Genomic DNA, 22,644 nt, shown 5'->3' on the forward strand with positions numbered 1-22,644 from the left:
ATTTGCATGAGATGTGGCTGTACTTGTACATAAGAGTAAAAAAAAAAGTGTGTGTGTGTGTGTGTGTGGGAAAAGTGTGGGAACGGCAGAGGAAGTTGTGTGTATTTATGAAGTTGGCTCAGAGTTCCCATGATTTTCTCGGGAAAGGGGACTCTGCTGGACAGTGGGAGTTGATTTATACTACAAGTGCAAACTGTATCAGAGTGCACGGAGTTAAGGTTGGATGTGACCGTATGAGAGCTTTGGATATCATAAGACGGGTAACAAGATCATACACTCTCAGGATGATACAGTAATTTTGTTCTCATTTAATCTGTCTCTGTATTGCTGAGTCAGTATGCATAATTGTGGGCAAGATGACAAATTTGTAAATGTCACTGAAAGTGTTGGCCATGATGAGGCTGCAGATGTTTCAAATGCTCTGATATCCCTCTAAAAAAGGCAAGAGATGACATTAAATGAAACCACTTCTACTCATGCCAAGTGATTTATAAGAAATTGCAACCCCCAAAGGCCAGTGTTAATTACTCATTAGAGGCCACAAAAGTTTGTGTGTGCGTGTACCAGCTCTTTCAACGTTTGCTTATCATTTCCATTTTTTATGTAAAAGCTTTACTGATGGAACTTAACTCTTGCCATCCCACATTTCTTTGACACCTGATCCCACACTCTCATTCTCCTCTACGTCATGTAACTTTTCATGTTATCTTTTTCAAGTCAGCTGTGTCACGCTGCTGCCAGAAGGGCATGAATAAGCAGTTGGCTTGTTTAAAATGCTTTGCTAAACATTTTTGGAAAATGTCATATTGGTATCAAAAGCTATTTTGAGAATTTGTCCACCTTAACTTGACTTTGAGTAAGTAAATTTGGACTTGGTCTAAAACTGATCTGGTTTAGTCTAAACCAAAAGAAAAAAAAGAGTTCTGGCTTAGTAAGTGCATACAAATATGACGAGATCGTGTGGGTGCCGGTTAGCTCAGCTGGTCGGTTGGGCATCCCATGTACAGAGTTTGAAAGTCCTCGTCAGAAGGATGACACTCAGCAAAGTGCCATAGTTTTATCTCTAACCACTCTTCTGACTTCTCTGCACTGTTAATGAAGGCTACTAGAGCCAAAATCGTGGGTTCAATGGTCTTTGATATTTTATTTTCCAAACAATGCCCAAACAAGATCCTTAAAAAACAGTTTCCTGAAATATTTGATGAACTATGACCAATGATGAAGTTGGTCAGGAGATGATTCCAGTGCACAACTATTTTAACAATTTAAAAAAAAAAAGTATTAAATAGTGTCAGTTGATGGGCTTTTATTTTCCCTAGAGCCTGTATCTATGTATCCATTAATTTACAAAGCTATGCCAAAAATGTTCCAAATCTAGTTCTGTAGTTAAATTGAAGCTATTTTGCTGAATAGGGGCCATTGTGGCCACAAGTGACAACTATAGAACTATGGGAAATCTAGGGAAATGTTATGTGTAACAGTAGGGTGGAGACATAAAGTCAGTGTTTTACCTCAGTAATGGAAGTTTTGTATCTACTTCAAGCAAATTCCTGTAGCTGATATCAACGGCTTGGACTGCTGGTTACACAGACTGTTGCAAGATAGACGTAGCCTTCTGGTCTGACTGGATGCAGAAGCGATACACAAGACAGAAAATCTCTGCAGGAAAATAAAAGTGTCCTCTGATTCCTCCAATTGCATCTAATACCATTTGCTAGAATTTGCCATGCCTGAATAAACTTAACCAGTAAGAGCAAGTTTTAAAGTGTTCAACACTTAACTTATCCAGAGATTACAAGCCTTTGCTCTGACAGTTGCCTCTGTTGGGAGGGACTCTGAAGGCACAGCTGAAGTACAGCAGAGAGGAAAGGGGTGACTTGCAAGTTATAGTTAAATTTCTTCCAAAAATGTGAAGTTTAGGTGTATAAGAAATTACACTAACTTGGACCTCATTTGTTATATTGGTAACACTTTGACCATTTAGTTTGTAGTCTTAAAAACTATTTTAAAGTAACAGTGAGAAACTATTACAGATATTTGTCAGTCGTGTTGAATATGGCAACCATCTAAAATGTTGTTTACTCACTATCTAATAAAAGATTGCAGTTTTATGGGCTGGCTAAATAACTTCTGCATCACTCCGAAGAACTTTTTTTTTTTTTTTTTTTCTTTCAGCAAGAATTTCCATCTGGTCAAAAACCTGCACCAGTGTCTCTTGTTTTCTGACCTTGTCTATGTCAAATTTGCTTAGCTTCTTCATGGTTTTTCCTCTTTGAGGTCAATTTGCATACTGTTGTCTGTACTTGCATTACATAAGTATGAGCCTCCATTTCTCAAATATATTATGTCAGACTTCTCACAAAACAGCTTGGACAACCATTGATACCGCCACTGTTTTCTTCCTCTGAGCTCTCTAAACCTTTTTCTACGTGTATTTTAAGGTAGTAATATGGCCATGTAGCTGTGTAGAAGCACAAATGGATATAAACAGTTACTTCTAAAGATATAAAACATAGCGAGTGATGTAGCAAAGTCCGTAGATACCTTCTCATAGACAGTTTCCCACTGCTTTTAAATGGCCTAGATGGTAACAGCCATGATGCAAAACCTAGTACTTCAAAGTAACAGTCGGGTAGACGAACAGGGTCAGGAGGGTGTGTTTTTCTTTCAAAAGTAAAAAACTTATTCCCATTTTTTTGACTCAGACTTGACAAAAAGCATTTCCCCTGTTAAAAGTAAGGCAATTAACTCGATTACTCCATAAACGGATTGTGGAAATGAAGCAAAAATCCCAGCACACATGATTCTAGAAGTCATGCCTCTGGGAATTGTGGGAAAAGGGAAGTTTTTTTTTTTTTTCCTGAATTGCTGCAGATTGTGCCATTTCTCATGACACACTGTGAGGTCAGTTCACGACTCTTCTTCTCAGGCTTTCTCTTAAACACACATGGTCCCCGTACCATTGTGAGGACCACAGTGCATTCCACAGCCCCTTATTGGACATTAAGTGGTTGGACATTCAACCATCATGACTAAATGCCTAACCCCAATCTTAATATTGTAACCGAGTGAGAACTCTCAACCGGCAGACCCGAAACACTCTCCTTTTCCAAAAACATTCTTTCAAAGTCTGCTCACAGAGATAGATGTACAAGTGGACACACAAACCTATTTTAAAGGAAGAGTTTGAGCTGTCAAAGTGAAAGTAGGAGATTCTTTTGTGAGTGTGTGTTTGCCTGCCTCAGAAGTTGGCTCGTCATTAGTGAAGCTCTTAGAGCGCTGGAGGAAGTGGTGGTTACCGATGACTCAGCCAAGCCATGCATTTCATTCTTGCTCTCTCCAGTTTCTGTGTGCTCACCTCCCCCTGTCATCTGCTGTTCTCTCTACATTCTATTCATTCCTCTTTTCTATTCTGGATCCTTATTTTCTTTTTTGCTTTCATTCTATGAATCTGCCCTCCATCTTTTCTCTCTTCCTATGATTCATTTTGACCTTTTGTAGGTATGTGTTTTTTTTTTTCTTAATGTCTGTTGCGAGTCTGTAAGTTTGATACTCAGCAATGTGAGTGGGAAGATAGCTGGCTTCCTTCAGAGTGATTAAAACATTCCTTCTATCTTCTTTTTCCTCTACCCTCTTTCGTTCTCTGCCTCTCTTAGTGTTCTCTGAAGACTTTCTGATGAAGAGGAGGATGAAGAGAGACGAACTGGTAAGTAAAAACAAGCTGGGCATCAGTTTAACCTCGTGTTGACTTGCATTTATTAAGCAAAGAAGGAATGCAGTGCTAGATACCCTCGTCTTTCATGTTTTAATTTAAAGGCTTGTTGAGAGTTATGGCTCCAATATTCTTTGTCTGCGTTTTTGCTCTAAAGGTTTTATCAAAGGAAAGAAAGATTTCAAGTCATTTGTTAGATTGGTGAAGATATAAGACTAAAGAGCGGGAAATTATGAGCATCCAGACCAAAATATCAGATGTTTTCCAAATTTAGCTGGTTTGTATTCTGATCTGCAGCGTGGCTCTTTGAGTTTTTTTTTTGTAGCTCTCTTCAGGCTTCATAAAGCAGTTAACTCCTCTTTTTTTGATAAATGGATGACAGATTTTCTTACAGCAATAGATAGCACAACACTGCAAAACGGAACTCTGACTTTTGCTGCGTATGGCTAAAATGGGACCTGCTATGTAAAATATGAGTATGGGTAGCCTCAGCTGGTGAATTGCACTGTGCAGACGACGGTTTTCAGATTATTTGGAGTAGTTCAGGTTGAAGCAAATATTGGCTATATTTGGCTCTTGGCTTGGAATCATGTTCTCCAAACTTAGTCATGTAATCATAGTGTGACGCACTGACCGCACCTCTGAAGGGCTGAAGCGAAAGTGGCGGTGTTATATCTCCTGCCAATATTTGATATTACAGCAGCTGTCCTTACATGGAGCAAGGTGATCAAAGAGCTTCAACCCAGGAGCATTATGATGATCAGTCTGTATACAGGAATGAATCTTTTGGTGACGTTGGTGGGAGTTTCACTCACTATACTGACGCACATTGTATCTGTATGCTTTGTCATATCAGTGTATATAGGAGGAAAAAACACTGGTTCACATTTTGAATAAACGGAAAGCCTTACCTTGAGTGATCTAGCTGTTAACAAAGCTTGTATGTCTTCACAGATTGCATACGTTTGTGCAGTTATGTAATAAGCTGTTTGATATACGCTGCAATGTATACATATTGAAATCTTTGTAAATTACTCCTTAGAACATATAGATTTGTCTTCATCAATTACAGTCTTCCTAAAATCACAATATTTTACCATATCAGTTTCATTTAGCAATAAAATGACACTTTGCACCCTCTGGCAGCCATACTGGAGCACATCCCTGGGGTGCGCATTAGTGGCAAACATCCGATTGTGTATCTGAACGTTCAAACCTGTTGTCTCAGCAAAACAGTCATGAGTAAGACCTGTGAAGGCTAGTGACATTTAACTAGTAAATTTGTTTGACTTTCTGTTTGTGTTATTCTCAGCCATTTAAAGTATTGTCATGAAACTGCATTTCATTAGGTCTCACAAGCCCTGCGGTAATGTTAGCTTAGCTCCTCAGTAGGACGGAAAGACTGGAAAAATCTGGTCATTTTTTTTGGTCTTTATGTAACGGATATGTTTTTCTCAAGACTAAGCTAATGTTTGGGTGGTGTGGGTAGCACTGTAAGAAGAGTACATTGCAGGCCAGCAGGAGTGAGAACAAACCTCAAAGCTTGAGTTGTCTTTATGTTGCCCTGTGATGGACTGGCCTGGGTGTACCCTGCATCTCGCCCAATGTCAGCTGGGATAGACTCCAGCTCCGCCGCGCCCCTGAGTTGCATTAAGTGGGTATAGAAAATTGATGAATGGATCCCGCCTGAGTCCTCCAAATAAAAATCAGCTCAAAGGCTTTCATAAGAAGCCAATGAAGCTGGAAAAAGGTCACATTTTTTGTTATCATCCATCAACACAGAAAACCATTTGCACAAAAAGTGACTATTTTGTTTGGCCTGTTCTGCAGTGACTATTAAAAGTTAACCCACAAATGAGGCAGAAATCGGTGTGAAATCACTGACCTAAATTTCATGCCTAAAACTAACCAGCTCATACAATGAAGATGGCTGACATGCATGTCTTGTTGTTGCCTTCCTAGGAAAACTAAATTGGCTTTAACACACTAATGTGATGCACATCAGATAGATAGATAGATGGAATCTTTATTAATCTTGAGGGAAATTTAAGGATCCAGTAGCTTATACAGACAGACACAGACTACACAATACACTGATTACAAATCAGAATACAAAATAAAACACACAACCACACACAACACAGCATACTAATCACAATCACAATCTCTGGGGATACCCCAGAGGGTATACTAGAAGTGGATATACTCAATGATGGCTCTGTGTATCCTGGACTATACCTTCATTAGCCTACTTTTGAATATATGTTTGAATGAGCACCCTGATACTTTTCTGTAAAATATTCTATGATGACAAAGCACAGTGCAAGTCTGTCAATAAGTAATTAGACCTGCAGAGCAATGTTGGCTTCATTTGGTTTTTGAACAGCTTATTGGAGGAATGCGAGGAATGTTATAGAAATAATAAAAAATTGGGCTGCGAACCGCTTCTACTCCATGATTTTCTTTTGTTTCGTTATTTAGCTGCAACACTTTTTCACCAGATCTAAGCCATGCCAATTGAATGAGAGAAAACCCCAGAAGGGTTTTGAGCAGCTGCAGCTTCTAAACAACAAGGTGCACAAGCTTCTGTAGTTTTAAGACCGTACTAACTTTTTCAGGATTTTTGAGAAGTCTTTAAGGAAATTTGGGTAATGCTGCAGTTTTTAATCTAACATACAGTGATAATGGAGATGTGTCCTTAGAGGGAGGCAAAAGATCACAATTTTCTGGAGTTCATAATAACCACCCTCTTTACTGTAGTGAAGTCAAATGTAAACTAAATGAGAACACCTATACTGATATGTGTTGCACAACCCCTTTGCGCTTGGCACTCTTGGCACACACGCTTGACTTTTTTTTGGCAAAACAACACATTGTTGTGAGAAAACTGTGACTATTGGACTTTTGGATGGTACTTGACGTCATAAACTGTTCAGTCCTGCACAAGTGTCAAATACTACGCTTTCACTGTGGCCCTCTGTCACTTTCTGACTAAAGCCATAAAGGCGAGCCGTGACTTAATGCTGTTATTTTAACACGTGCATCAATCCGTAAGTGTGAGCACTGCATGTCTGAAAAGAGTTTACTATTTTCCAATCCAGTGAGATGGGATGTGAGAAATTACCATTCCATTGTTCATCGGTAAACAAGTTAAATCATTGGTATTTAAAAATGGGAAGCACATTTAAAAAAGATAAGTGTGCTTTTAAATAAGATTGGTATTTATTGTAAATTGGTCTGAAAAAAGTCATGATTTTCCACGTTTTTATTTTATTTTTTTCCACATTTTAAATGAAATGGATGCTTCATTCAGTCAGAAACCAAGATGACGGTTAAGTAACTAAACTACCAGTTAACACATTACAAAGTGAACAGCTGGTCAAACTAGATGAACAGTACAGTTACCATTGCGTCAGCACAATGTGGCTTTGAAGAACAAAAAATTGGAGGTCTTAACATGGGCACCTTAAAGATTCTTTACCCGGACAGCCTAAAAATGACTGTTTCATGATGATTGAAGCCGTACTTGAGGCTTATACTGACTCTGTCCATGATTTCATAGACCAATAGTTTCTAAATGGTTGATGCAACAAGAATATTTGCAGAACAGTTTCTTGTCTGGATAGGATGGTACAGATTTGACATCATAAATGTCCATTTTGAATCAACACCTACTTTCATCTCTTTCACTCTCCTTCTTGGCCTTTGCTCTTTCAGTCACTCGTTTCATTAAACACATTTTTTTTTTTGTATTTTTTTTTTTTAACAAGTGGTATCAGTTTCTGTAAATCGTGATTTAGACACACACATTACACATACAAAACACACTCACACCCACCTATGCCTGCCTGTTCCGTCAAGGCTCCCCCCTTCATTTACCGTAACTGTGTGTTTTTGTCATCTGTGGGCCTGGATGAAGTGATGCAGTTAGTTTTGGTATCAAGTCCGTGGCCGTGCATCTCCACCACCGAGAGCACTGCAGCGTGGGTAGGCGTGGGAGGGCTGTGACAGAGATGACTAAGCTCTCTGTTGCCGGGCAAAGAAGGCACCAAGCACTCTCCCACTCCCATACATTTTTAAGAAATACTGTATTCAACACTCATCTAATCTGTGCCACAACCATGTGTGTAAATGATGGATTTAGAAAAAAACAGAACCAGGCAAGACACAAACAATCTTTCATGCACTGTAAAATCTCAACTAAACAACATGATTAGGTCATTTGAATAAATCTGCTGCATTTTAGGAAGAATGAACTAGCATTGTACCTTGTAGATTTACTACTAGATACAGCGCTGTTCAAAGGTCTTCAATCACCCATCATTTATTCATGTGGTGTGAGAAAAATGTTTCTTTGCCAATTTGTCTGTTATTGTAAACACAACGCAGGTTTATCCCAGCACACTAAAAGTGAATAAAATGGCCAAGTACAAGGACTGAACTAGAACACTAATATTGAGACTTTTAAAAGATTACAGGAAAGTCTGGCTCTTCTGAAGCAACATATAAGGAAATGAGGTTCTGGTTGAAAACTTTTAGACAGTCCTGTACATGTAAATTGTTTCTTCGTTCATTCAAACAATAGTAAAAAAAATACTTTTGTTTGTGTTATCGAAACTGAAAATTAGCTAGAGTCCAGTGATTGCCTTTCGGGCTCCTTCAACAAAAATCAAATAATTGACACAGCATCCCAGTAAGTACTATCAGCTACAACAAAACTGTTCGCTTTCTATTATCATAATGAGTTGGTGTTACCTAATGTATCTGTAAAGTTTCAAAAGTGCTACATCAGCAATGTGTTGTCTTTGCAGACAGCTGACGGCTTTGTCTCATTTCTGTCAGTCTGTTGTTTCTGTGATCAGAGCTTACTTTTATGTCGAGACGACATCAGTCTACAGTTATCTTTATCAACAGCAGTTGCTGTGCAAACAGAGTAGCTATGACTAACTCACTATGCTGTTGACACATATTTTTGTTAGTAGGTTCCTTTCAGCTGCATTTGTACGTAAGGGTTCTCTTAAAGTTTTTTTTATTTTTTTTTATTTTTTTGTATGTGTATACTTGTACTTTATCTTCTATTATTACTACTACTACTCATAGCATCACTTATGCATATATCGCATGCCATTAGAGTGACACTGAAAATGGTTTGGGTAAAAGCACAGGGCTGTGTCATATTTTACTGGCCACATATTTTCCAATGAATATGTGGCACCAGATGAGTTAATACACTTTAGTTTAAAAAGTGATTTTATTTTAGAAATATTCTAGATGGTCTTGCCTTGCTTACATTGGAAAGAGCTCACGGGAGAATCTGCACCACGCAAGCACCCCAGTAAGGGAAAAAAATTAGAAGATAAATTAATTGAATACAAGAAGGAATAGTAGCAGTAGGATTATTTATTTTTGTTTGTTCTACTATTTTTAAGGATCATTTTACCCTATTAATGGAGCTTTAACTTGAGTAAAAAAAAGTCCATGCCTCTAAGGGCTGTTGTTCTGTATATTGACCTTCCGTCACTCATGATCTGATGTTGCTGGTGTGTGTCACGACTGGCGGAAATGACGGTCGCGGTCAGTGTCCATATCGAACAGAAATCTGGTCCGAATCGCATTTCAAACCACCTCACTGTGTAGTCTGCACATGATTCACTAAGATAGGGGTTTGTTGGGGGCTGGGAGTTTTAACATAGCCTAAGTGCTGTGCTATCTGTGTCAAGTGTCCACTTCAACCAACAAGCTTCAGCTCCACTGAATGTAGATTTCCATTCACAAATAAAAAGAAAAGGGAAAAAGTCCATTAAATAGTTTAAAAAAACAAACAAGTAAAATAAATAGAACCTGCAAATATTTGCATTCATTCCAAGCCTTGTATATAATGCTTAATTTAATAAACTTAATAAACTGGTTTATGGTACCACATATAATCTTTATTGATATGTATGTGAACAACATTAGTGCTATATGTAGAGGCTAGGAAACTTGCAATAATGAAGTACAGTAATGGTAACTTAGCATGTCCTAAAACTTTAAAATATTGACAAATACTTAACATTAAAAAATGTCAGTGTTGAATGAGTAGAATCAAATTGTTGTTTAACATGTATTAGTTTTACCAAGTTCCATTTGTGCTGAAATGTCTGCTCTTCTGCAAGCCCCAATTCTGTTTACTGTAGCCAAAAACTCTGATGTTAGATGTTTAAAATTTCCTGCTGATTCACTTATATTAAACCAATGAGATAAATCTAAAATCTGCTTTCTGAATTTGAATTAAAGCAACATGTGAAGACACAAAGACTCAAATTTAGCATGACTTTGTAGAAATGAGGAAGTTCAAAGAGGTTTCAGTTTAATGGGACTCACGTTTTACACAACAAAGAACATTGAGGTTGATGCTACATTGGTACAAGGACATTTTGACTTTTTTTGTGCTGTGTTGAGGAAAATTACCTGTATATATTTGAAGGTTGGTGCTCAGCAGATGGGAGCAGCTTCGGAAGAAGTGAAATCTCTGTGTCATCCAGAGAATTAAAGCAGAAACGAGAGCAGAAAATGACTGCACCACGTCTCCCTCGAGGTATGCAGTGATCGGCAGTGCTCTTTCAGTCTGAGATATTCCGCTGGGAACACTGAAACAATTTGGCATTTGCAGTATATTGTAGTAGAATTTATTAGTTAAAATAGAGTATACAGTTGAGTCACATTAAGTTTTTAAAAAGGAACAAAAAAAAGGGCTGTCACTATAGATCATAACATGACTGACAGACTGATTTTAGTTCCCCACTTTTAATCAGAGAAATGTGTTGATTGATATTTTCTGTTTGTATCCATTTTATTGCACAACCTTCCTCAGTTGATGGTATGTCCAGTTAAGAAGACTTCTTGTACACAATTGTTGTGAAGATGAGACTTAAAGTTGAATCTTGGTTCAGAAACAAAAGTTGGCGTAACTATCCGACCACAAAGTGCATTTAGGGCCCCTTTTGGACCAGAACTATCCTCTAACTGCTGCTAAATGGACAGCTTTCCAAGATTAAAGCTGCAGTCTGCAGGATTTGTTGTTGTCATACGTAAAGTCCTACTTTTTGGCATTTTAAGAGTTTACATGATCTATCAGAACGCTTGAAGTTGAAAACGGTGACCTCCGTAGTCGCAAAATGCAAGAAATGCTTATTTTTTAACCGAAAAATAAAAAGTTATTCAACTTCCTGTCCCGCCCCATCAAAACACATGAGAACTCGTACACGTAGACGTGCACGCCAGATGCGCTTACACGACTCCTCATTCATCAACTCACCTGTCATTTGCGATCATGGAAGACACAGTAAGTAGACAAGCCCGTAATGAAGTTCAATAGTCTAGATAAATAAGCGTGGGGACGAGTCTACCTTGTATCGCGCGTGCACAATCGGTGATTGACAGGCAGCAGAGCCCAGCTCGTAAACCTGATTGGTTACCTTTTACCGGTCCGGTCTGCAATTTTGTAAACAAACCTGCTGGCTTTGGAGGGACCTAGCGGGACAAATAGGGGACCTAGAGAACTATTTTTTTTTTGTATTGGGGTATTTAATGTACTACTTTCAGAATCCCCGGACAGTTCCCGGCATTATGCTTGAAAAAGAGTTGCAGACTGCAGCTTTAAGTAGGAAGCTTAAGTCTTTACATCCAAAGAATAGAACTGAACACAAGTTTACTTGAGTATAGAAACTGTATAACATACCCTGGAAGGTGTGGGCTGTAATGCTATATCCAGTGTGATTATCAAGTGAAATGTATAATACAAGATTTACAGATTGCAAATTGTTCGCAACTTTGAGGAATTTCAAGTGTATGCTCTAAACTACACAAATACCAGTCAATTTAAACCTATCTAAAACAACTTTACAAATGTGCCTATTGTGCACTTAACAAATATCAGTATTTTCTACTTTTGGGTTACATTTGAGCACAGATTGGGGTGCATGTACATGTGTTTTTTGAGACCTTTTCTCCCCCCACCACCTCAAAGCTCCTCACCAATCCACAGATGCATGCTGCATTTAAGAGCTGGAACATTTCAGATGAATGGATTTCACATTTTTATAGTTGTTTGACACATGTTCATGCTGCTTGGTATTTATAGAACCAAACGTTTGCGAGTGCTCAAAGTTACAGGCAAATTGTTGCATTGTGAGCGTTCTGAGACTAATTACCCTCACTGTGTGATGGCCTCTGGAGAGGTCCACAGCTGCAGCAGAACGAGTGAAATCGCAGTGCAGTTTTGACTCAGCTTGACTAAATGTATTTTTATCCTGAGTGTTTTACAGTCAATGCAGAACACAAGACGAGATGAAAACAAGCGTCAATAAAACGAAGAAGAAAAACAACAAAACCTGAGCATGCAAATGAAGTGTGCGTATATGTCTTTGTGAGTTTAGTACTGGTTTGAATCAATCTGGTTTTGCTTTGTCTGTACATGAAATCATGACATTATCCTTTAAAAAGTCTTCTCATTTTAGAAATTCACGAGTCAGTGATGTGACGTTTCTCAGCCACGGGGTCATGGTGGCACATATCTAATGGACTTGATGGAAAATGTACGATGGTGGCACAGTTTACTGTTATTATGGAGCATCATTTCTTGTGTTGCTGGGTGTGAGCTCCTAAATGACCCTTTATTATCATGTTAAGAGATCTCCATCTGCCCACATATAATTAAACCTTTTATAACGATGGATGAATGAATGTGTGCGTTCTCATGAGTCAGGTTTACGATCTAAAAAGATGCGTCTGAGCTCCGAATCCTGTGAAGGTGAGAACTGTAGTAGGTCACCAGAATGTGTGGGGGTGTGTGTGGGTGTGTGTGTTCTGTTGCACCTTTACTCATCACGGATTACGCTCAGATACAGTAAATGACTAAGAGCCCCATAAACACCACTCTGCTCATTACTCAGGGATTGGAAAAGAAGTAAAAAAATGACAAAGATGTTTTCAGAAGCTCATATTCTACAGTTAGCCGTCTCATTTGTTGACTAAAACGTGCTCCCCTTTGTAACTCTTTTAGTTCACTGCCTTGCAAAATGACTAATGTCCTGCTGCCACATGGGTAACTTCCTGACTCTGTTTGTGAAATATGGAGGTTACAGGGTTCAAGTTATGCTTTAAAATTCAGTTAGTAATGCTTTTGTAGCCACAGGCTGATCAAAATTAATCACAAAGCAATTATAAGCTGAGGGAGATGTCAGCCTCTAGTGGCCCCTAAGCCAAATATTCCATTGTAATGCTTAATTTAACTTGAAGTATTAGACTTGGTGAAATAAAGCAATGAATTTGAATGCGTCTCCTTTTTTAGTGAGCATTTCAAAACGAATGTTTATATTTTACAGAGAAAGTTGATCACATCATTGAGAAAGCAATCATCTGACTAAAATGAAGTCAAATGGACAGCTTCTGTGTATAGAACAATATGCATAGTTGTTTATACACACAAGCAAGTTGTTTTGTTCTGTTGAATAAAAAGAGGAAAAAAAAACGTGCAGCGTTGATGGGGACAAAAGACTGATTACAAACTATACTCCGTATACTAATAAAGTCAATGAATAGCATTTATCTTGCATATTTACAGTGATTAGGGTATAAATCACACCTAAGGTGTTCTAGGAAGCAAAACCTGGTGCTAATAAGTCAAAGTTTCGTTTTTCTGTTTCTTGTAAATCTCTTGTAGTTATCGTTCACATTTCTGGGTAGGAAACAACAGAATTACACAACTTTACTGCCTCTAAAATCTTCCTCTGCCTCCCCATTCTAACCACACACAGTTTCAGCTTCGTGTCAGTTCTCCTGCTTTAAGTGTGCGATGACGGCAATCAGCTCGTTCCTTTGGTCTCCTTGATCTTCAAAACAAGTGGAGGATGAGTGGAGAGGGCACCAGGACTTTTTGAAAAGTCATGTAAACCTTCAGGGAATCATTTGCATAGTCAACTCTGCCGGTTAGAGGTTCATCTTCAGCATTTATTCATTAACACTTCATAGTGAGGGTTTGGGATGGAAAGAAGACTGCAGGTGGAGGATGTTGATTAGAATATGTCAACATAAAACTGCAACTTGATCCTTTTGTGCCGTGCAGAATATCACGAATGGGGTGTAAATCAAGCGAGGATGCGGTTGCGTGAGAAAACAAAGGCAGTGGGATTCGTTTTCATGAAGAATGATCACAATTATTGTCAGACTGATGGAGAAGAGCAAAGATGCCGGAGTGATCTCAGACTGGGGGAGAGAGAGTTATCCCACTGCTTTTGATTATTTACAACCACATTCTGTCTTTTTTTTTTTTTTTTTTTTTTTTTAAACTCATAGCAAAATTTTATAAAAATACAGAATGGATTCACACAGTTGCTGTGGAGAGAGGATGTAGATGCACGTGAAAGACCTTCCAACCTGAAGGGGTTGAATTATTTCCTTAAATCTTTTTGATATTAAAGTTAAATTTCGGGTAACAGACTTTAGAATTTTTAGATGCACTCTGATTTTGTTGTGGCACCCCTCATTGTTGTTGGGTTTTTAAAACGTCAAACATCTTCATCAAACACTCAAACTAATTTAAAATAGGACTTAAAACAAAAGTGACTGACAGTGGTAGTAATAGCAGCAGCAGCAGCAGCAGTAGTAGTGGTGGTGGTGGTGGTGGTCGTAAGCCTGTTTTTTGTTGTTCAACCAGTAGTTAAGAATGCAATCGCATCTAAAAGGTATTTGAAACTGCTGAGTTAGGGCCTGTTTGCAGTCTGTCACTGCTGCGCCACTGGATATAGTTGCTTAAAGGCTTTCTGGATGTTCACTACCTTGATCACACGGGGTCATCAGGAGCCAAGGGCAGCGCCGACTGCTTCCACTTCATCGCTGCAGTAATGTGTCATCAGGAGTGTTTACCTGGGTGGGAGCTGCTCTCTTTGTATGAGTGTTTAAGAAACTGAGAACAGTCAAGGTGACTGACAGTAACATGAGGTCGTGATACCTCCTGTAAATGTCACTGTGTGTGTGTGTGTGCCACGAAAAAATGTGTGGAAAGAAAGATTGCAGCAGAGAAAGAAACTAGTAAATGAAACGATGACTGGTGTAATGTATTTATGCGTCCACTAGAGGGCGACTCACTCCCACGGACAGACAGCCTGGTCCTCGGTGAACTCGGCAGTGTTTTTCTCAGCCGGTGTTTTTCCAACTCGGCTCCATCTGAAACCTCTTTTCACTTGATTTTAAAACGAAAATATCCAACGACTTTCTCTTATATATTTCGATCCAGCGCTTATATAAAATACCATCTCGTATTAGTTCCGCATTTGTTCCTTTGAAATATTCGCACGAAGTTTGTGTTTCAGTCTGATCCGAATGATCACAATAGTTGGACGAAAAACTGCCGCTTTAAATCCAAAATAATGTCAGTGAAATGCCTATAATACCCCTATGGCGTGACACTGCAGCTGTGGCTTAAACGAGGCTGCTGATTATAAAGTTATTTTCCAGTGATCTGTACGTTTTGTGTGTGTGTGTCATCTCATGTTCACAGGGGAAAATGCTCCCGTTTTTATTCTCAGTCCACCTTTCTCCATTTCTGTTCATTCTTTTTGTACATTTGTTTGATAAAGACAAATCAACGCGTGATTTGCCGCTCTAAAACGCAGATTTTTTTTTTACATTGAATAACTCATCAGACTTTCCATGTCCTATTTTTTTTCACCGTATTTCACATTAACTGAATCACATTAACTGTATTTTGTCGCTCGTCTTTCCAGGATCTGTTCTTCAAATCCTGGAAAGACGAGAGGTGTAATCTCCTGCTGTTAAAACGAATTCAAAAGTCGGACTCCTGCATGTTTTGCATGACTTGCATGCAGCAAACCCAACTTCTAGAGAAATACCCCCCATCCAGAGACATCAGCCCACCAAATGCCTTTTTATAATTTGAAAATCTTAATTCTTTGTTGGATTGACCGGACAGTGCTGTGTTGATAATTAGTTAAAGGCTAGTTTATTAGTCGCAGCAAACATGAATACACACTTTACAGAGACTTTTAAAATATATGACTCATCTTATCATAAATATGTCAAAGCATGTTGACATTTTCTAACGATGTAAAATAAAAGATGTGCAGGAAAAAAAAAAGGGAAATTCCTTCATAGCAGCAGGAACTGAGAATTTAATAGTTGAGTCGCTCCTGGAAATAAAGCCGTGTGAGCTCCGCCGTGGATGCAGGCTATGGATCGGTGTTGGACAGGACAGGAGGCTTATTGTGGCTCTATATGTTGAATAAGTAAACTACACAGTGGCCACGATCTCCAAATGTGAATGTCTGTATTTTTTTTTTGTTTGTTTCCAGCTGAGACTCGATGGTCCAGCAGAGGCTTTCACACCGAAAACGTCTCTGATTTTAGGGAGAAGCGTACTATTAAAAAAAAAAAGAATAAGTCGTCTGAAGCGTTTCGTAAACGTCCTGCTTCCAGTTTGACTCCTTCGTTTCGAGGCTTTAAAGATGACGCAGTGTGAAAAAACTGCAGCGCGTTTGTGCTTTAAACGTGCAATAAAACCCCACAAATGTTTTTTGTTTTTTTGTTTGTTTGTTTCGCTTTATTATTCCAGATAAATTCTCACAGTTGTACTTTACAGAACGAAGCATGCCAAGGATAATTGTCCGCATACGGTTGTTGATCTCTTTAATAAAGAGAAGTGAGTTTGGAATGCTTCATATTGGATCGAATTGACTTTAATTCCAACTGCAGTTTTAGTTCAAGATAAACAACTGTTTTTTTTTTTCCTTGAAAAAGAAAAAGGTCATGATTTTCACAAACAAACAAACAAAAAAAATGAATCGATAACCGAGGGATGCAACGACTTCCTGTGCACCACACAAATATCCATCTCGGTGTTGTTGTGTGTTTGCACCCTGTAAACAACGAAAACAACAGAACCAGATAATCAAAATGTCACAGCCTGATAAGCTTCCTGTGTGATGAGAAGGCAGACATTTGACATTTTGGGTTTGTTTTTCCTTCTCTCACTTTACACACACACACACACGGGCACGCACACACAGAAAATTTAATTTTACACCAGCAGGAATTGCTGATGAACCTTTTTTTCCTTTAAATATAACCAGAAGCTGAGATGTATGAAATTGTTGGAATAGTGAAAAATGACCCCCTTCAGTCAGTGTGTCGCTCCTCACTTCGTTTATTTTATCTGAAATGTTCAAATGAAACTGACCAACTTAAATTATCATAATTATCATTGTGTTTTCTATTGGTTTTATGCTTGATTTTAAAGTTCAGTACAAAACATGCTGACACTGATCCCTAATGTTCTTTCTTCTTTTTTTTAAATTTCAAATACTAGAATGACGACAAAATGTAAAATAGCTGGAAGTAAACTCCACTTATTCAACAACTGAGTCATTACTCAATACATAGAAAAATCCAAAAACAGATCAGAAGACGCCTGAACAAGCAACCAGCTGTGAGATCAAATTCAGTGTTGGAATTTCATTTTCTTTGAACTTAGAATATATAAAGTTTCACATCTTTATTCTCGTGTGTGTGTCTGTTTGTGTTTCTGAGTCACCTGCGGTTGTGAGGAAGATAATACCTCACTGATATCTCTCACTTTAAGTCAGCGTAAACTGGATATTAGAAATGCTGAACGCTGAATACTCGCCGTCTTTCAGGCGGCTGAGATGTTTAGGACGTGTGGGAGTTGGACTATTTTTGCTTTTTTTTTTTTGCTTTTACTGTGCTGCTATATAAGTCTCAGCTGCCTCAACTGAGCATCACACAATACAGATGAATGTGTAGTGGAAAATAAAGGCGGAGGAACTACACACCCAAAACAACTGAGAATCGGCTTGGTGAAACATGAATTCATGCTGTTACTCTGTCAGACATTGTAGTAAAAGCTTAGTCTCGTTGTAGGTAGTCCACTTTTATTTTATTTTATTTGAGAAAATGCCACAAAGTGATGAGAATTTATACAGCAAAATCCCTTGTTTTTGCTTTGAGCAAATTGGCTATTAAATTTTGGATTGTCGAAAAGTGTCTGTTTTGAATGAATTTTATTGAAAGGGAAGCCTTTTGGGAGCTTTCAGCCTTTGATCAATTATTTTGTGATGCACAATGTATTAGCAACATGAATATGGGTACTGACTATTCTCTTAACTCGGTGCAAATTGCTCTTAAAGTGTCTCCTGATATGTTAGAAGACATAAGAAAAAAAAATGGCCTTGGCTCGGATTTTTCTGCTGAAAAAAGTATCATGACCTCATTTGTGGAAGGAACATCTGCCTTCAAAGTAAAAACCCAAAGGTTTTAATGTCTCCTCCTCTGCTGTGAGGCCGGTTTTCTATACAGTTTAGGTTGCAGGTTTCCACTTCACTCTTGGGTAAGAAGCATTTTGGACCACAGATTAGCCCTCTGAATTTTACATCACAAAAGCAAACTTGTACATACACGTCTTAACCTTTATGTAGACGGTGATCTCAGAAACCTCAGGTGACAAATCCCACTCTTTACCACTGTGTGCAATTACTCTCCAAGTGATACATTTTACTAAAAGGAAGAGTGGAAGAAAACAACTGTGATTATCCATCTTTAATTATTTTATATCTGGTTGTGACACATGGTGCATTCATTTCAATTGTCCCAGTTAAATTCGGCCCTTTGACTCCAGATTTTGCTCCGCGGCTCCTTTTGTGAATAATTCTGACTTTCCCCATATTGAAATTCATGCATACAACGAATGAAACTGCACAATACGTTTGGTACCTTTAGACTGAGTCAATCTCATCAGTGAGAGAAAGTGACACCTCCTGCAAAAAATGCCGTGGGCATCAAAGCACAGCTTTGTATCGTCTTGTGGTTATGAGTGGTTTTTCTTTTTGGTGTTAATTGTGTTTTTGTAGAAGCGACTGTTCAGTTGTGGACTTTTGATGTACTCCAGTCACCTCTCTGCATATTTCTTATATTGAACACTTTCAATACTCATGAGATTGTCATGATCTAATCCAGATATTTTCAACTTTGTGCTTGCTTTAGATTGTTTACCCTTCAATGTAACTGTATGGGACTCATAGTCTTTGTCTTCTTGGAATAATTAGTATAATTTCACTTTACAGGTGTGACAACATCAGTGTTGTAACACAACATGACAGAAGAACAGATCAAAAGTCAATATCTGATTTAAACTTGGCTGAAAATACTAATAGATTTGATTTTTGAATAATTCTTATTTAGGAAAAAATTAATTGATAGATATATTTAGTTTTGTATAAATGTACTGTGACATCTGCCAAACACTTTTATTTTCTCAGAAAACATTTAGTTAAACATGATTTAAAGATAATAATAATAAAAAAAAGTGGGGATCCGTAGTCTTAACGTAACATATTGTTGGTACAAACGAGGGAATAATTTTCTTCTCAGATAAAGGTGCACAGCAGAAGGAAACAAGAAATTATGCAACAACAACAAAAAAAAAAAAGGCAAAGGAAGACGAGAGGCTGCATCTTACTTTCTTTGTGTGCTTGGTCATGCACATCATTCCAAGATAATTCTGACCCTGATAACGAATCCTTTGAGTCCGTCTGAGCTCACTGAATACACTCTTGGGTAGAGTTAAAGTCACATTCTTCATTGAGTTGACTTCACATTGTACTACTCTTAGTAGAATAATCCTATAAAGAGTGAAGTATTTATAGTCCAGCTTTGATTTTCGCTCTCTTCCAGTGTTCAGACTCGAGACGTCACATTTTTAAGTTCACTGCTCTGCAGGTGTGTTTTGAATATTTCAAACATCGGATTAAATCATGTTTCACCGACAATTTATTTCATGCTTGACAAACCAAGCAGTGCCAACACATTGGAGTCTTTTCATACCAGAAACCCACATCAGTGGTGGTAGTCAAACATCCTACATTTCAGAAAATGCCAGTTAGATTTGTTAGCACAAGTGCAAAACTCAACACGCTGACTCTGGGTTCTGCATTGGTGTTTATTGATAACTTTTTCACAAACAATAGTGTATTAGATGACTTACTTTGATTGAACAACTTCACACAGATTTAAAATGCCAGAGCAGTTAGGTGCATGCTGGGGATAATCAAGGAAAAGTGAGCTGCTCGTTGACTCCGGGATTAGAGTTAAAACACGCTCCTTAACGCCCACGCCATTAACTCCGAAATATAGTATCATTCAACCAGGGAGTATTCCTGAAGTCGACCTGTAATTGGAGCCAAGGAAAAAACTCTAAAAATTTAACCTTTTTACACTTGTTTGCCCGACTACATATTTTTCAGCTACAGAAATTTCTTGTGTGCACAATGAGCATGGCAGAATGGAGAGTATTGGAGTATTCAGGCCTGGTGTGACCCCTGAGCAGTGTCTCCACAAGCCTCCTCTGTCACCTGGAGAAAGGGCTCTGCGTGGGCTGGGCAGGGCAGGGCAGGGCAGGGCAGGTGATTACTCACTCCACCAGGAGAGGAATCTTTCCATTCAACAACAAAGGGGGTTGTGACTGTGGGGAGTTGTTCAGTTTGTTTACAGATAAGTGTACATATTCGAAGTTGTAGTTCTTTTATCAATATGTAAACTTAACTGTGCATTTTTGTTACTTAACGCTTATTATTTGCGACTGACCGCAAGGTAGATATGTGAATAAAAGTTGTTGCGAAATACTGGGCCGGATGGAACTCAAACTCGGTCCTCTTGCACGACAGTCATGGTGCAACACTGCCATCCACCCCCTCTTACCTCCTCATAAGCAACTTTGAATATGTAGGTGTGCAATGTTACATTTCTGACAACCTTTTTGTTTTATTGCTACATTTTACCTTGCGGTTCAACACGGCTGTTCCACAAACTTGTGTAAGAGCATATTTTAAGCCTTTAAATAAAACCTTGGTCAGCTTCTGATTTGCGCTTCTCTACCATGAAACAACAATATTGTAATGGCATTTGCTCGACAACATTGTCAAGAGAATATGGAGATTTTCAGTACTACATACCAAAAATTTAAATGCCTTTTTAATGATTTTTATTTGATCGCGCAAACACTCTCTCATGCAAAAGCCGAGTGGGTAAAGACGTGTTGTTTGGCCACACACTGTTTACCAGAACAAAAAGTGAGTCGGTGCAGTAGATGGAATTATGAAATCTTTAGTCATATAAGATGTTATGCATCTACTCATTGCGACATTTAAAAAATTTTTTTTTTTACCTAGAATAAATAATCTGATGCAAACTAACTTCTGGTAGTTAATCGAAAAGTGAAGAGGCTTCATACTGAAATAATGCCCCTGTCTGGTGTGCATGCTAACACTATGGGATGTGGGTTATCTAAGGCCTCTGTGTGATCATGTTGAATCAATAGCAGCGTTAAAAACAAACGTCCCTATCCCATTATTTACATCTGATATTTTCAAAGGAGAAGTCGATGTGGAACGAAACCTGATGTTTGTCTCAACTGAGGCCTCATAAGGAAATCAGGCAGGGGTCCCGCTGTGAAGCAGGAGCGGCGATAGGGAAATGAGGGATCGTTATCATTAAGTCACCCAGCGCACACACCTACACACCCACAGCTGCCGATACCCTCATGCTGTCTCACGCAGGTAAACACTCCCACACCTACTCACTTTCTGAAACGCACTCATTTAGCCTTCTATCCATCAGCGCACTCTTTCACATGGACATCTCATAATGTTTGCCAAGTATACAAAAGCCTTTGGCACAGTGGGAACTAAATGGGTCACCTTGACAGATATTCTGAATCTGCTGCGTCTGTGCTACAGCGAGATGTCGTGTTTCGCCTCCCACTTCAAACAGTAATTTCTCATTTCATGTTCAGCGCTTCAGTTGTTCAATCGTCACTGAAAATGAAGCAACTCCGTTAATACAATTTTTTAGGGTCTGAAAAAACAAACGAAAACAAACCAAAAAAAACGTGCTTTTTAAAAATCTTAATGAGTGGAGAGGGAATCTGTCTGCAGACTACGGGGCTGAGTTTAACCGTCGCACTGATGTTCTTTTTCATGCTATTCTCGAAACATTTGTGACTCCGCAGCTATGTCCTTGGGTAGTACCGCCTTTGTTTGGTTAGAGCCTGACAGTGAGGAGAAAACAAAGGGCACAGTTTAGAAATCCAAAGCTTGTCGATGTTTAACAGCAAACACAGAAGTAATAAATTACAGTAGATTATATTTTATGTAAATTCGGAAAAAGATTTTTTTTCAGCTATTTTATCACTAGTAACAAATGCTACTAAAAACAAGCAAGGTCATTACAATGTTATTGATAAGATGGTGTCGTAACTGTCTCACTATTAGTCCACATGTTCGCAGCAGAGAGCCCGTCATGTGCTTATAGTTTCCAGTTGCTTTTGTGTTTGCAGATGCAAGTTTTCATAAGAATCTCCAATGTAACATCCTCCAACCTGCAGGTACTCTGTGTTCGACAACACTGAATTGTAGACGAAGTGTTTGCAGATGTGTTTGTTTACATGCATTTGTTGGTGCATTTTACACTGCACACGGCCTTCTGAGAATATCAGCTGAAACATCCATCAGGCTGAGCTTTGCTGATCCACGTGTCCCAGCAGGTTTTGGAAATGATCATTTTGGACAAGCACTCAGATTTCGGGACATTGCTGGTAAAACTGGTTGCAAAGAAAGACTGGATTGAGCAGATACTGTAGCTTGATCTGGCTGTTTTATTCAGACAAATGTAGTTTTATTCACAGCAGTCATTTTGGCATGTTGTGGCAGGAAAAATGTGAAGATTCTATAAAAATAAATAAATATATATAAAAGCTTTATTATATTAAGGTGAGGTAGTAGAAGAATCTTTGCTATCTGAAGTCATGCCCAACTAATGTCACAGTGAAATTCAGGCAACATCAGAAATATTTATGTCTACTCTGA

At 38.5% G+C, this 22,644-nt stretch overlaps 1 protein-coding gene across 2 annotated transcripts in view; it reads left to right on the top strand.

The window, feature by feature from the left end:
• LOC142396822 (uncharacterized) overlaps positions 1 to 22,644 on the top strand; it is a 94,972-nt gene that overhangs the window by 23,258 nt on the left and 49,070 nt on the right. Inside the window, exons 1-2 of one of the 2 annotated variants that reach the window (XM_075479959.1) lie at positions 3,354 to 3,501; positions 3,657 to 3,706. In XM_075479959.1, coding sequence (XP_075336074.1) covers positions 3,677 to 3,706 — 30 coding nt within the window. In that variant the 5' untranslated portion in view covers positions 3,354 to 3,501; positions 3,657 to 3,676. Of the gene's footprint in view, positions 1 to 3,353; positions 3,502 to 3,656; positions 3,707 to 22,644 lie in introns of those variants that run through there. The other variant, XM_075479948.1, reaches the window with a different exon arrangement.

This window comes from Odontesthes bonariensis, chromosome 2, assembly GCF_027942865.1.
Source record: "Odontesthes bonariensis isolate fOdoBon6 chromosome 2, fOdoBon6.hap1, whole genome shotgun sequence".
NCBI classification, from domain to species: Eukaryota; Metazoa; Chordata; class Actinopteri; order Atheriniformes; family Atherinopsidae; genus Odontesthes; species Odontesthes bonariensis.